This window comes from Myotis yumanensis, unplaced genomic scaffold, assembly GCF_028538775.1.
Source record: "Myotis yumanensis isolate MYYU_CA2020_CCGP unplaced genomic scaffold, mMyoYum1.0.hap1 SCAF_8, whole genome shotgun sequence".
NCBI lineage: Eukaryota > Metazoa > Chordata > Mammalia > Chiroptera > Vespertilionidae > Myotis > Myotis yumanensis.
In genome coordinates, this window is record NW_027223759.1 from 71,176,233 (window position 1) to 71,190,654 (window position 14,422).

The 14,422-nt window shown below is 32.5% G+C and overlaps 1 protein-coding gene across 1 annotated transcript in view; it reads left to right on the forward strand.

Annotated features, from left to right (window-relative positions):
- Nucleotides 1-14,422, forward strand: part of LRP1B (LDL receptor related protein 1B) — a 1,706,338-nt gene that overhangs the window by 1,585,527 nt on the left and 106,389 nt on the right. The window contains exons 74-77 of the mRNA XM_070423500.1: nt 454-591; nt 2,306-2,440; nt 5,713-5,832; nt 7,699-7,940. Coding sequence (XP_070279601.1) covers nt 454-591; nt 2,306-2,440; nt 5,713-5,832; nt 7,699-7,940 — 635 coding nt within the window. The remainder of the gene's footprint in view (nt 1-453; nt 592-2,305; nt 2,441-5,712; nt 5,833-7,698; nt 7,941-14,422) is intronic.

A 14,422-nucleotide genomic window follows, 5' to 3' on the forward strand; every position in this document is an offset into this window, starting at 1 on the left:
AGAAATAACATAGTGGTTTAAAAATGTTCTGTAAAAGATCTCCTTGGGTCAGAGTGGACTTATATTGATTGTATGTATGTGCACCCAACCCCGTTTTCACAATTCTGAAATTAAAAACTCTTAAATCAAAAGTTTTACTGAAGTATGTGTCAAAACTGGTGACAAATACTGACTTGATCTGGTCTGTGGTAGTTTATAGTGCTTAAAAAAATCCCACTCAGGATTATATTCACACATTTTCCTGTGGAAATATGGTGGTATTTACTATAAGGTAAATACACTGCTAAAAATCAACAACATTTCAGAAATTTTAAATTTGGCCCCAAGAGCTTCAAATAAAGGATTGTGGACCCATGTGTTTTTATAGTATTTAGTAAAATCTTGGACTTGCTATATTCTCAATAAATTTGTTTTGATTTGATGAAATTCCAATTATTTTTAATGACCTTGTAGGTAAGCTTACATATAAAGCAAGACCTTGTAAAAAAGACGAGTTTGCTTGCAGCAATAAAAAGTGCATACCCATGGACCTCCAGTGTGATCAGCTGGATGACTGTGGAGATGGTTCAGATGAACAAGGCTGCCGAATGTGTGAGTTTGTTTTCTTTTCAAGTGCCGTGGCACACAAGTTTAATTCTTGCTTTCTTATGAGCAAATTTATTTTACTATTCTGAGAAAAATATTTCTGTTCAAAATGTGCTTAAGTAATACCATTTGTTAAACTTTAACGAAAGCAAATATGGACATCACTTAAGTTAATATCTGAAATTGTGAGGTGGGAAAGGCTGATTTTGCTATGAGTGGCTTTATTGGAGCTGTAGCTGAGAACTCAATATTCAAATACAAATTTGACGTTCAGCAAAGAAATATTTATCACTTAATATTTTAGTTTATAAAATATAATGTTAATACTTTTTTGAATTTTATAAGCATTGATATTTCTTTACTGATGATAAAGGTCTTAATAATTTTTCAATGTTTTAAAATTTTAACCTATTGCCAAATTATTCTTAGAGAAACTATCATTATTTTATTCAATTAGAGTGCTATGATAATTGAGCTATTAGACCTTGACTATTAAGCATTTTGTATTTAAATAATGTTTGATATTTGATTTTTTATATTAAGAAAATGGTTGAATTTAAGACCATAAATTAAGGTTAGTTATAAAAGCCACTAAATACTTCCTACTTTTGAGTCTTTTATTTTCTTATTTATGCATCTAAGTTGTTCCTCACTGGCTGATGAAGCAACACACATCAGGATATGGCCACATAGCTCATCCATAGTATAATTCCACTTGTGTAATTTAATTAATTGTAAACTATTCAAGAGTTAGTGGGGATTAATAATGCTTACAATTTTGATAATGAGAGTTCTCATATTTCTCAATAATTTGAGTTGATTAGGCAAAATAGGGATAATTTAATATTATCCCTATAATATTTTATCTTTATTTAATTGCATTCTAAAATGTTTTCCTGGATGGGAGATGAAGCAGTGAAGTGATAACAAGTATGTTTGGAATTACATATAACTCAAATCTTTCCTAACCTGTATTGCAGCCCAAGACCATTGGAACATGTTATACACTCAATCCTCATATGTGTCCCTGTAAAAGTTTAAGAACTGCTGGTTGTGCCTACCTGCTCGAGTAACATGTATATATGATTATGTCCCTGAACACTGAGTTTAGCTTAAAAATAAATGGCTACAACTCTAGGTAGTTCCTAGGAGATGTTTTGGTCATTAGAGAAGGATGCAGAACTCGTGCATCATAATATAGTAAAGAGAGCTTGTCATTAGAATCATTTATTCTTTTTGAAATTTTATTTTTATTGTTGAAGGTATTACAGATGTGCCCTTTATTCCCCATTGATACCTTCTAGCCCACACCTGCCCCCACCCAGGTGTTCACCACACTATTGTCTGTTTCCATAGGTTATGCATATAAGTTTTTTGGTTAATTTCTTCCCACCCACCCAACCCCAAGACATAGAAGCATGGAACAGACTGTCTAATCTAAAAGAATCATTGATTATTGACTTCCTTTTAGAAAGTAGTTTAACTTGGTAACAGCTGCAGGCAGTTTGGTCTAAACTACTTCAATGTAAATGAGTTCAGTTTTTATCCTCTTCTTTACCTTTAATAAAGAAGAGGGCTCATATGGAGAGACCATAATTTTATTAATTCAAAAAAGAGTCATCTAGGGTAAAATACATATAATTTTAAATTAAGAACAAAAGTGAACTCCTACTTCAGGAATTACAGCTATATTAGTTTTGATCATATTTTTTAATCCCAGCTCCCAATGAATATACCTGTGAAGATAATGTGAATCCATGTGGAGATGATGCATATTGTAATCAAATAAAAACATCTGTTTTCTGTCGCTGTAAGCCTGGATTTCAGAGAAACATGAAAAACAGACAGTGTGAAGGTATAGTACATTCCCTCAACAGCTTGCTCTTAAATCTTTAGGTTATAAAAGACTCCCAAAGCTGCTAAATTGGAAGATGACAGGGGGATTGATTTTCATCAAAATGGTGTGTATCTGCGGGTTACCAGTTTACTTATGAGAATGAAAGTCCCTGGGGTCAAGAGCCTGTTTGTTTTTACTGCTAAGCTAATCATCTCGGAGGCTACAGAGCCTTGTCTGTAGCTGATTCAGACCGCCAGGAATTTCATGGTGGTGTTACAATTCTGTTTTGAAATGCAAGTAATGGAATTGCTGGTTCAGGAACCATTGCAGAATTAGAGGCACTTCATGAAAGAGCATGTTTATGATAACCCGTTTCTTTTCCGTTGTGGCACTTTCAGTAATGCAATAGGCAATTCACGTCTAGAGAAGTGTGGGCTTTTGTCCTAACACCATGTACTTTGTATTGCCAAGAGGTGTCTTTTAAAATTCAAAGACAGGATTTAAATAAATCTCTGTCAGCTTACTTGAGATCATTTAAAAACTGAGCATGTAGGCTAGGCAGAATCTCATAGTAAGTTATATGTAAATATAATTTAAATCAGGCTTTAACTATAGAGTCATGAACTACCATATGCACTTTCTGCAAGTTTCTTTATTAAAATTTTTATTATTATGATTAGAACCATACCTAAATCATCTGTCTGGCTTATCCAGGATAAATTCAAATCTTAAAATGCTTTCACCTACCAGCTTCCTTTACTACTGTCTATGTTATTCTTGGGTTAAAAAGGGGGAGGGGAGAGTTAAATAATGTCAATCAAAATGGAATTATGGAAATAAATTAATGAAACTCAGTCCATAGGGAAACAAGTGTAACCATGTCACATTTATGTAAATTTTGAGTTATATACTTGTTTGGATTTTTCATGACATGTTATTTTTCCATTAACATGGAACACTGAAAACTGGCAACTTCTTCCTTTTTTTAAAAAAGAAAGCAAATTATTTCTCATGGCTAGAATATTTCTTGCTTTTTAGAAACCCCACTACACATATACTACATACATTACAAGCACAAAATCTCTTCAAGATTTTAATATCAAGTAACATTAATTAGTTCACATTTATTTGGGCTGCATTTCTTGTATATACTTACAAATTTAGAAATCCTATTCTGAAAATTTTCATTTTTAGTTATATTTCATGGCAAATATAACCTGCAAGTTCCAGTCTGGTTTAAATTGCTATGGATACACTCAAACTTTTGTTGTGCAAATGAACAACATTTTAACTCCAATAAAATTTGCATCTTTATTTGATAAATGAAGATTTAACATAAGGAAAAGCAGTTTTGACTTGGTGTGAAGGAGGGGATAGATATTACCTTGATTTGTAATCAAATTAATTTAAATTTGTGCTCTTTCTTTATGTGGCTCAAAAAAAATAGCGTAAGAAATGGTTATATGATGTCAAAGCCAACACTGTTCAATTGGAATATCTAAAGGAAGAGTGGGGAATCTGTTTCCTGCGAAGGGCCAATTGGATATTTTATAACATCATTTGAAGGGCATACAAAATTATCAACTTAAAAATCATCCCTCTATATTTGGTCAAACATTTAATTAATTTACCCCCAATGCCTCAGCAGGCCAGACCAAATGATTTCAAGGGCCTTATATGAGATCCATGTGCCAGACATTCCCCACCCCTGGTCAAAGAAATAACAAGGATAGCAGAATAGCAGTAGAAATGGAATGACAATGGCTGTGTGCAAGGCACTATTCTAGATATCGGCCATATGTGGGATTCCTCTGTCCGCTTCCAAAGCTCATGAAACAGGCATTTTTGTAGAGATGAAGAAAAGTGCTAATCCTGGCCACCACAGGGCCATGTGAGGGAACTGAGGCTTTCTTAAATCAAGTACATTTTTGCACATTTTGATTTCCTATAAAAGGTAAACCATAGTATCAAGTAACTTACTGTTTAAAATCACAGGTACCAAACAAATAAAAAATATTTATAGTAAGTTTTCAGTGATTAAATGCTGATAACATGTATTTTCTTTATCTCATTTCCCTACATTTCAAACATAGAATGAGTTGTCATGGAGCGCTTAAGTTCTCCTCAGACAAAGTATCATAATAGAGACAACAGAATCAGAAAGCCCGGGTGTAAGCCTGGGCACTGTCATTTACAAGTGCCACATACCCTTTGGAACACTGTTGAGTGCTAACCAAATGATAAATATTACTGTGATTATCCTTAAGTTCTCTAATTCAAGGGGAGGACTTGTATCACAGATGTATTACATAATTAGGACAACTACATGGGATAACAGGAGCTAAGGAATTAGGCTGATTGAAAGCAAAAAAAGAGGAAGAAAAGGCGAAAGTAGATAATTCACCATAATCAGCTGATGTCAATCCTGGCCTTGCGTAAGCCATTAAAATCAAAAGCAGGTGCTAAACCACAGAAAATTGCCTGTGATCAATTGATTTATTACTTATGATATTTATGTATGTATTTATTTATTTATTTACATAGGCACACAGCTTTTGTTTGTTTGTTTCACATAGCCCTTCTTGTTACATAGACACTGCATATATATGAAACCAGAGGTATATTAGAGATATATCCATATCTTCATTCTCTTCCAGGCATTATGCAAAATGCTGGCAATATAAAATGAATAAATCATAAATTATGCCCTGAAGGACTGACAGTCAAGTAGGAGATATGAATATATAAGACCATACCTGCAATATAGTGTGAACAATACTATAAGAGAAAAATATTAAAACAGTAGAGCACAGAAACTTTGGGATGGATAGTCACTATTATATGTTGATGGAGATGAAGGAAGCTTCGCATTAGGTAGATCTTGAGAAACGAGTAGAAATTATTTGCATTAAAGTAGGAAAGAACATTATGGGACAAAGGAACAAGTATAGGACATGTGCAAAGATATAGTTAGGTAATTAGAAACAGGCTTAAAAGGAAACCTTGAGTTCTGCTTATTTGAGTAAATGCAAACACTAGGGGAGTTTGAAATGAATATTTCAATGTTTTAAGTGGACTAACAAGCAATGTACAAACAACTTATAAATTATTATAGTGAAACTATTGTGAAAAATTATCATTGCCTAAAAAATTACACAAGTCACAGATAAGGCTTTGAAAGAACAATAACAACAAAATTGAAATAACTTTAAAAATGTCATTTAGAAATGTAGAAAGAATGGAAGTGATAATTAGGGTATGATGATGCTATTTTGAGTTCTTCTTTACAGATGTTAATGAATGTTTGGTCTTTGGCACATGTTCCCACAAATGTATAAATATGGAAGGATCGTATAAATGTGTGTGCGACCAAAATTTTCAAGAAAGAAACAGCACCTGCATAGCAAGAGGTAAGGTTATAACCATTATTTCAAAGCTCATATAATTTTGCTATATATATCTTATGGTGAAAAAAAGGTTCATGTTATATTTTAGCAATAGTTTCATGCCTGATAATATTAAATGTCTGTATTTAATGATGATTAACTTGGCCAGTTAGTTTATTATTTTTACTTAATTTAATTTTGGATGGTTTGTAGACATGACAAACAGTTAACTGTTAAAGTCATTTTTGTGCTTGAATCATTTTGTCAGTAAGTGTAAAAGTATAAAAGCAAATGTGATAGAATAGGAAAGTATTTTTTTTTTATGGTCTACTCTCTGTGTATTTAGAAATTAATACACCATTGGGATAAAAATAACAGTTTAGCCCTAGCTGGTTTGGCTCAGTCAGTGGATAGAGTGTTGGTCTGCAGACTGAAGGGTTCCAGGTTTGATTCTGGTCAAGGTTACATGCTGTGGTTTCGGGCTCGATCTCCAGTAGGGGGCATGCAGGAGGCGGCAGATCAATGATTTTCTCTCATCATTGATATTTCCATCTCTCTCTTCCTCTCCCTTCCTCTGTGAAATCAATAAAAATGTATTTAAATAAAATACGTTAAAGGTTAGCAGTATAAGGAGAATGGAATTTTGAGTAAGAATTTAAAAGGTTTTCAAGTAAAACTGTGCTTTCAAGTTCAGATTGCCTCCACTTAATAATATCATTAAAAAAATCTTCGTTGTTGAAAATATTACATATGTTACCTTTTTCCCAAATGGGGAAATAATATCATTTTAATTAATGAAATGACAGTTATGAATCTGGTGCTCTTTTAGGTATGGATTTTAATGCTCATATGTTTTGAGTAAATAATACTATAACTTAAATATTGGTAGCTGCAGGGTATGATTGCACAATGTTAACATGATAGTTATTATAAGAGGAAGACAATGTGATGTAGTGGATCAATGATGAGCTATGAGTTACATGTACTTTGCCTGGGGAAGTTATTTAACTCTGAGCCTCAGTTCCTCGCCTGTAAAATGGGAATACTAATACCTATACCTACTTCCCATGATTGTTGTAAGAAGAGGAGAAAAATTGTGAAAGGCTTAACGCAGGGTCTGCCACATGGTATCCTTTCACTAAGTGAGGGCTACTGAACTTAGAGAGCTGAACTGTGCCTTGTGAATAATGATTTTTGTAAATTTACAGATATCAAGTATGCCATTCAATCTTACTTTATGGTTTCATTGGTATTTTCATTAATAATTTCAGGATTTACTTTAGGGTTTTACTTGTCTCAGTATAAACATAACATTAGTACAGTATTTTAGGTGTAGAAACATCAGGCTAGAAAGTTTCACTTAGCACGATTCTAGGTAATATTGAGATGGTGACACTTTAATATAATAAATACTGATATCTTTGTATAATAAACATAAAAGAATATTTAGGATACATGAATATTGGAAGAAGAAGGCTCTTCATATCTTAATCATCATTTCTTAGCCTAAGGTAATGATCACTCAGGTGCATAAACTAAATGCTCAGAAATATTTAAAGCTTAATGAGTACACAATATAACATCTGGATATTTAAAAAGCATTAGAAAATAATGTATCATGACTTGCCCAAAGAAATCCCTCTTTATACAAAGGATATCTACTAAAAATGCCTAATCTGTACTCAGAAGGTAAGTTTTGCCCTAGAAAAACCTACATTAATTACTCTTAAACACAAGTGGTGAAGATTAAAAAAACAGTATAGAGTTGATTTTTATTGAATAAGAAACTGTTTTAAGAATAACAATTCAAGATAACTTAATAGTATAATCATTGCTTTTACATTAGTTGAAATTTACTTTATTTTTGTATTTTATTATAATAATCTCCAGGCTCTGAAGATGAAGTTCTCTACATTGCTAATGACACTGATATCCTGGGTTTTATATATCCATTCAACTACAGTGGCGATCATCAACAAATTTCTCATGTTGAACATAATTCAAGGATAACAGGGATGGATGTATATTATCAAAGAGATATGATTATTTGGAGTACTCAGTTTAATCCAGGCGGGATTTTCTACAAAAGGATCCATGACAGAGAAAAAAGGCAAGCAAACAGTGGCTTGATTGTAAGTAAATAACATTGAATATTTGAAGGTTCACACCTTCCACCTCCGTGTTTTATTTTAATCTATCAATGATGGTGTCTGATTATAGGAGGTAACACATTCAATGATTCCTCCCAATATTTTCTCTATATAGAAATAAAACATTTCTCTATTCATTTTTTCTCATAGCTGCATATAAATTTATTTTAATTGAATGCTATCATACTTTTGTTTTAATGAATTTGACAGTTATATAAGAATGGTAACAAATAATAAACAATCCTACAATATTTAATATTTTATAGTGTTTAAAAATGTATTATGAACATGAGGGTTGTTTTTTTTTATCATGAGATAAGATTGTACCATTACTTCATTTTTGTTAGAGAATAAAATGTCAAAATATACAGGTATAATCATTTCATTTTTAACACTATGAAAAATATACTTGTATTCTAGGGCAAGAGAACAACTCCATAGTGTAAGCATTTTTTCTGACTTTTGATAACTATATTTCAGGAAACCTCCAAAACAGAGCAATATGGCTTGCTAGTATATGATGGACACATTGATTATCATGGTTATTCCTTCTGAGGAAAATAAACTAGAACATTTTTTTAGATTTGTGGTTGTAGACTACCCTCTTTTTGTTTTAGGGCATGTCAATTTGTTTTAGGGCATGTCCATTTATTTTTTGAAGTAACCTTGGAGAGAAAAAATGACAGATAAATCATTTTTATTGGGCCTGGCCCATTGTCATACAACCAAAAAACTCAAGTGCTATCACATTAGGATGTAATTTAAGCTTTGTATTTCAAAAGAATCAGAGGTACCTATCTGGAAGTCCTCACTACATTTCCCAGTGGTATCTATCATAAAGATTTGAACTACATGAATACCATTTGAGAGAATTCTGGGACATATTTTTTTTAATATATTTTATTGATTTTTTTTACAGAGAGGAAGTGAGAGGGATAGAGAGTTAGAAACATCTATGAGAGAGAAACATGGATCAGCTGCCTCCTGCACACCCCCTACTGGGGATGTACCCGCAACCAAGGTACATGCCCTTGACTGGAATCGAACCTGGGACCCTTCAGTCCGCAGGCCAATGCTCTAGCCACTGAGCCAAACCGGTTAGGGCTGGGACATATTTTTTATCAATTGTAGATAGCAATAAGCTGGTTTTAAAAGAAGCAATAAGTAAAAGTTCGTATTTATCAGAGTTGTTTCTTCAGTTCTTCCTGTCCCAAACAGAATCTTATCACTTCAGTCCTATTAAGAACAGCTCTAGGACAGAACCAAGAAATTTAGTAGATAACTCTCCCTTCCCCATCACTCACATATAATCTACTTCCTCTTTAACAGACCAAAGGCAGACTAAGAGTCTTGGCTAGCTTTAGCTTTTCTTTATCTCTAAAACAGAAGTCTGCTTTGCAAAAACATTGTTCCTACGGTACCATTTCATCTGTTATTAATGAAGTGATAAAGGACATATCACTTCATTACAATGCTTGGGTTTTAATTTTGTTTCAATTGCTGACTAGTCTCTTAGCTTCTCTATATTCTATTGCATAAAGTTTATTGAGGGATATGTATGTTTATTATTGTTAACAGTTTTGGGCACATAGTAAGAACTGTCTATATATTTGCTATTAAAAGGATGATGATGATAATGATGGTGATAATGGTGATGTTTTTGATGATAATTGGCAAGGAAGGTGTTCTCTGTGACACATTATCATATTAAAATTATTCATAACTTACTCTTGTCTGAATTTCATAGCTGCTAAAATACATCTATAATTAATTTCAATATAAATTTTTAATGAAAATGATTTGATAATTGTTTTGGTTTTGTGCTTGGAGAGATTGATGACCAGTGTCCTCTAATGAACAGAGTTTATTGTAGATCATGAGGCCAAATTTATTTAATGTTTGGCAACTAAGTTTTTATTTTTATACAGACAAACTATAAATGTGTATATTTTATTGGTATATTGTATATTTATTTACATCCATATATTTTAAATATTTTAATCCTTATTTTTTAATGTGCTATAGAATATTTTATAGCCAGTGGCAAAGCTACTGTTTAGCTTTTGTCCAGTAGGATATGAAACTTAATTTAGTCTTTTAATGATAGTAATTATTTGTGTTATATCATCTAGAGTTTCTGTTTGTTTGTTTTTCCTCTCTTCATATACCTATGCATGACTAACAGTATTAACTAGGAAGAAAATTGGATAACAGTAGAGTACATTTTCTAAGGGTCTTTATGAGTGAACTAAATGTCACGCTTATAAGGTTTCAACCTCTGAGCCATGAGTTTTAGCACCATGTTCAAAGCCATTAAGCATTCCAAATAAATTTCAGCCTACGCATTGTTTTTAAAATAGTACTTAAGGCTACGGTAATGAAGGAAATTATTTAACTTTGCTTCCTAAATCTTTTTTTTGTAATTATCTCTATATTGTAAGTATGGAATAAAGCCACCTTAATTTAATGAGCAATGTGTATTCTAGAGTAATTAAATGACTTACCTACATGCAGCTATAATGTGAGCAAATTTAAACTTTAACTTAAAAGACTTGTTACATCTTTGAGTCTCAGCTTACTCATTTGATAAGTAACTATAGCATTGGAGTAGACAATTTCTAAAATCCCTCCTAAAAGTAAATATATATTATTTCCAAAAGATGTGACATAGTTATGTCTATCAAGTTATTACCTGGACAATTTGTATTTATTCATCTAAAATCTATCTTGTGTATAGATAATTGATTTTCTACCTTTACACAGTACTCTGCCAGGTATTGTATTTGCTCTTTTATGGACACCATCTAGTCATCTATTAGTTTAATGAGCATGTGATCTGTTTCATAGAAGTATTGATACAAATATTAAATGATACTTACCTGGGAATTACCCACTCCTTGGAAAATAAAACTAAAGACTTTTTTTCTAAGCTGAATATGGAACATTGATTTCTTTTTCTGAATCTATAGGTTAAAGAAAAAAAAAATAAAACTATGCATACATTACTTCTAACCCATTTTCAATTAACCAAATGGGAGGAGTTAGACATGTGATAGCCAAATGTCTTGAAAGCATATTCATAGACATTGAAAATTTAGGAATATTTCCTTCCATGTAAAGAGTAGGAAATATGTTATATCAGATACCAAAGGAAGACTACTCAGACAACTTAATGTTTACTGAAGTCCATTCCAAAGAAAGGTAACATTTAATATGATGTGGGGTTTTGGAAGTCATGAAGGGAATATTCTTCTGTAGTCTCTGAAAATGGTTGCAATACTAATTATAATTACAAATTTAAATTTCGAATGCAGACTAAGTTATTTATACATAGAAATGCTTATGATTTTAAAACCCCCAGGGCTATACAAAATGAATGATTTCTTTTCTTTAAGAAAATTAAATAATTCAAAACTTAAAAGACTAACATGATTCAATCTATATGTAAAGTATAATGAGATTTCTGAATTTGAATTTTAGTAGTTGGAACAGAATATGATAACATTATGCTACAATTGAACATACTTTATGGCAATTTATCATTTCTAGTATGAAATGCTGTGCAGCAAAGTACATGATGACAAGCACTATAAAGTAGGTCAATGCTTGTAAAAATGCAAATGACTAAAAATATAGATTAGATTCTTACCATTAAAGAACTAAATATTCCTGAGCAAAACAAATGGTTCATCTGATATACCTGTTTTTGTGAAGTGAATATGAGATACTATATTTGCCATACTCTCTATTATGCAAAAGAGAATGTTCAGAATGCACATGCTTATAATTTTATCCATTAATAATCATATTTTTTCAAAAAGTTTATTTGAACTTTTTTCGCCCTGAAAATCTTTTCACAAAATATCCTGTTATCTTTACTAGGTTTCAATTTTTAATTGGAGTCCTAGCTAAAACCTCAATATATGCACAAACACATGCACACACACACACATACACTTGAGTGAATAGGTGTACATATGTACCCACACTTAAGAATGTGTCTATGTGTGTGTGTAGCAAAATCTTCAAAGTATTATTTTAGGACATTTAGGTACAGTGAAAATTGATAGTTTCTTTTTTCTTTTTTTTTATTATTATAAATTCATTGTAATCATTATAATTCTAATTGAAATTGTCTATACTTGCATAGCAAGAATACTTTTAAAACCATCTGAGTTTATTCAAACTAGTCCACAACTACAATAACTTATTATGATTATTCTGGAAGAAATCTAAAACTATCAGATCATTACATTATTGCTATTTTCTGTTATTGATTGCATAAGACAGACATTGAACAATAGATACTCATTAAAGTTAAATTGTTCTGTAGCAGTTATATCAATATTCAAAATTGTACTGAATATAAATTTTATATGGCTATATAAAACATATGATTATATAATTAATAATCCTGAAAAACTATTGATTAGACTATATAGTATTTTAAGGAGAACCAGGCAAGTTTTATTCATTTCCAAAGCTTTATTTAAAGTTTTCTATTTATTAGGTTTGGTGCTGGGTTCTCAGGATACAATAACTATAACAAGAGTCTTGTTATTGTGAAGGTTAGATTCTGGGGAACAAAGACAGAGTCAAGTAAACGTATAAGTAAATAAATACAAAAAATTCTCATTTTATAAAGTATATTGAAGTAAATAAATAATGAACTAAGAAAGAAGCACTCAGATCATGTAAGTATTCTTTGTATGGGATGTTCAGTAAAGACTCATGTGAAGAGAGGAGATTTGAGCTAGACTTAAGAGGAAGTAATGTCATCTTATTTATATCTAAGACAACTAACTAGCTTTTTAATGTAGAGAATGGATTAGGTGTAGGGAAAGCTCGAACAGATACAGACCACTTAGGAGGATTTTGTCTCAAGTTAGAAATATTGGCAAGTTACACTATTCTAGTCTCAATGGAATGGAAGGTAGTGAGTAGAAATTTAGCTAAAAATGTTTGCAAATAGCATGAATGTGGAAAGTGAAAATAAGAAGGACTCAAGGCTGGTGCCTAGATTTCTTAATTATACAACTTAATGGGTCCTGAGGATACTAAACTTTGGGTTCAGTTTTAATCATGTTAAGTTTGAGATGGCTATAAGAGATTAAAGTGAAATATCAAGTAGTCAGTGGTATATTCAAGTTTTGGTCAGAGATCTCTGGACTAAAAATAGAAGATTAGATGAGATATCTAAAACTCTGAAGCGAGGTTAGGTTACCTGGGAGAGATTACAGGGGAAGTAATAAAAGACTAGAACAAAACTCAACCAGATTAAAATGATGACAAGGTGTGGCCAGTGCATCAGGAGAAAATAAGAGAATGTAGAATCACAGAAACTAAAAGAGGTTGGTATCTTGAGGAAGAGTTTGAGAATTAGGACAAATAAACATTCAATAAATTTGGTGACAGAAAGTCATTAAAAATCTTGACAAATGCTTAGAGTCGTCAAGGAAACCGGCCTGAGAGAGCACTCAGTGGTTCTATATCAGTGGTTCTAAGCTGGGTATTACCTCCACCCCAGGGTACATTTGGTAATGCCTGGAGATTTTTGATTGTCACAACTGGGAAGTGCTGCTGGCCTCCAGCGAACAGAGAACAGGAAGCCTGCTTAACATTCATACCCTACATGGCATCAGCTGGTCCCTCACAGCAAGAATATGTCCTGTTAGAGTGTCGGCCTGCGGACTGAAGGGTCCCAGGTTCGATTCCGGTCATGGGCATGTGCCTGGGTTGCGGGCACATCCCCAGTAGGAGATGTGCAGGAGGCAGCTGGTCGATTTTTCTCTCTCATCGATGTTTCTAACTCTCTATCTCTCTCCCTTCCTCTCTGTAAAAAATCAATAAAATATATTTAAAAAAAAAAGAATATATCCTGAGCAAAGGTCAATAGTGTTAGAGTTGAGACAGGCATTTCTATCTTTTTTCACTTCCTTGTAGAGTTCATATAGGTTCGTGGGTTAGCATATACCCATATGCTAACAATTACCTAGTAGGCATTAGGCTCTTCCCAACTGCTCACTTTGCTTTTCCTTTTGGATGTTTAAAATATCCCCAAAGAAGCACTCCGAAACATGAACTTCACATTCTACACACAAAGTCTGCTTTCCTAATCTCATTTAGTGGCAACTGCATTTTTCCCAGATGCTCAAAGTAAAAATCTTGGAGTTATCAAACACTCCTTTCCTGTCATAACTTCAAAATCAGACAGTACTATTTAATCCGCCTTCAAGGTATGTGCAGGAGCTGGCTGACAGCTTGACTGAAAGGACCTAATTCTGAACCATCATTAACTTTCTTTTCAATTAGTGCAATAGTCTCCTACTGGCCTTCTTGCTCCCCTTCATACAATACAATAGCCAGAATGCTCGAAGGGTTTAAAAAAATCTGCTCTTCTGTTATTTTTTTCTGACTTCATCACATACTACTTTCCCCTTTACCATCTCTTCTCCAGGAAAGCA